Genomic DNA, 1,978 nt, shown 5'->3' on the forward strand with positions numbered 1-1,978 from the left:
TAGCTACTTAAGAGGTTATGCAAAGAGATCGCTCAAAACTGTCACTCAAACTGCCGTTTGAGCGAATTTTAAGCGATCATCGCTCCGTCTAAATGGGCCTTAACACATTTTAATGGCTATTCAGCCAAATGAGTTGCAGAGGTTTTTTTACCCGCAGTATTGTGCTGTTTTTGATGCATCACCTTGTGTCTTGCATGTGCGCACCCCACATAGACTTCCATGGCGCACAAAAGTAGAGCACGTTGTGTTTTTTTTTCCTCTACATGCGCAAAATGCACGCATAGCGAGAGCGTTGAGATCGAACCCATTGAAATCAGTGGGTTCTATTCTCTGCATATTGCACGTACATAAAAATGCACACAAAAACTGTTGTATGAAGGAGCACTAAAGAAAAAACGGAGAAATATAAGAGCATTCGCAGATGGGCGTAATGTCTTCCTAATGTTAAAACGTCATGCACGAAAATCCAAGTTCATGCGTTGCAGTGCAATAAAACAAAGGCTTCTTAGGGAAGCATGGGCAATTAAAAAGAGAAAAATGCAGAAAATGGGATATGCTGCGATTTCTAAATCTCGCAACATCGCATTACAGGAAACATCGCACTTGGGAATGAAGTCATTGAAAAGCATGCGTTTCATAACCCTGCATCCTCACTCGCTTTCGCATCATGCAGAAATCTCAAAATTTTATTGCCCGTCTGAAAATGGTCAATTGGCGCCTTCACACTGGCGCTAAAATCGCGCGATGCGAGAGTGAGTGAAAATGCAGAATTATAAAACCAATGATTTTCAATCATTGAACTGTCTTCTAAATACAATAGAGCTTACTGCATTAAATCAAAGGGTCAGCTTTACACAGATTTATTTGTGCTGTGCATTGCGCAAGCGGAATTAGTGCATGCAATACGCAGAGAATAGAACCCAAGAAAATACAGCAGGTCCTATTTTCTTGTGTGCGTGGGAAATGTACATGCAAAATAGGAAATGAGAACAAATTGGGATCAATGGGTTCTATTCTCTGTGCATTGCACAGGTAAGGAGCCCTAATGGAGCCGTAAAGGAGCCCTAAAGCACAGGCTATTAACATTCAATAGCTGAGGAATGTGAAAGGATTTACCTCATCTTGTCCCTCGGGCGGTCGCTGTGAACTGTAGAGGAAGTTTTCTGACTATAATGAGGGGATCCTGTCTTCAGGCTTCTATAGTCACGCAGTATTGGAGAGGCTCATGTCATCCTCAGTAAGAGGAGGGGAGAAGGGAGAAACGAAACTTCTCTGTGCCAGGAGAACACAAGGAGACGGATTATTCAGCGGAGAATAGAAACAGAAACAGAGTTGCTGGTAGTAAGAGATAATGATGGCGGCATTAACCCCCTAAGGACATGGCCTATTTTGGCCTTAAGGGGAGGGGAGAAGAGCGAAAAAAAAACTTTGTGAAAGAAATAAAATGGACTGTTGTTAATCCACAGAGGATGGAAACTAAAACCTTTGATACTAGTATCAAATAGACAATGATGAGGATATTTCGTCTTGCCATGTCTTATTGTCAGTTTTCGTATCACCCGTCTTGTCTTGTAGCAATGCAATATTACACATCTGTAAAACTTTTTCTAAACTAGTTAGTTTATGCAGGGCTGTATTTACAGGTGGTGAGGCTAGGTACAGATCTGAATGCTCCCCATATAAGGCCTGCTGCCCTCGGCCGTGTCGGACTCAGCCAGCAGAATATCGCAGCGGAGTCCGGCTTATTGTCCCCAAAGACCCCATACTCATCTCTCCGGATAGGCCGCGCGAGTCCGTCCGGCAAGCCGGTGCGCATGCACAGTGCAGTGCATGATGCGCCGGCGGTGATGCGTAATCATGCGATACGTCCGCTGTACTCACAGTGGAAGTATCGCGAGACCCATGGCTTCCATTGACTACAATTGAAGCTGGGCGCTCGTTTTTCTGCAGAATTAGAACATGCCGCGATCTCTTTCAC

The 1,978-nt window shown here is 44.1% G+C and overlaps 1 protein-coding gene across 1 annotated transcript in view; it reads right to left on the bottom strand.

Moving 5' to 3' along the window:
- The window catches only part of LOC136626028 (interferon-induced protein with tetratricopeptide repeats 5-like), a 4,963-nt gene extending 3,802 nt beyond the window's left edge, over positions 1-1,161 (bottom strand). The window contains exon 1 of the mRNA XM_066600733.1: positions 1,117-1,161. Within this exon, the coding sequence (XP_066456830.1) occupies positions 1,117-1,121 (5 nt within the window). The 5' untranslated portion in view covers positions 1,122-1,161. The remainder of the gene's footprint in view (positions 1-1,116) is intronic.
- Between the last annotated feature and the right edge of the window lie 817 nt (positions 1,162-1,978).

This window comes from Eleutherodactylus coqui, chromosome 4, assembly GCF_035609145.1.
Source record: "Eleutherodactylus coqui strain aEleCoq1 chromosome 4, aEleCoq1.hap1, whole genome shotgun sequence".
Taxonomy (NCBI): Eukaryota; Metazoa; Chordata; class Amphibia; order Anura; family Eleutherodactylidae; genus Eleutherodactylus; species Eleutherodactylus coqui.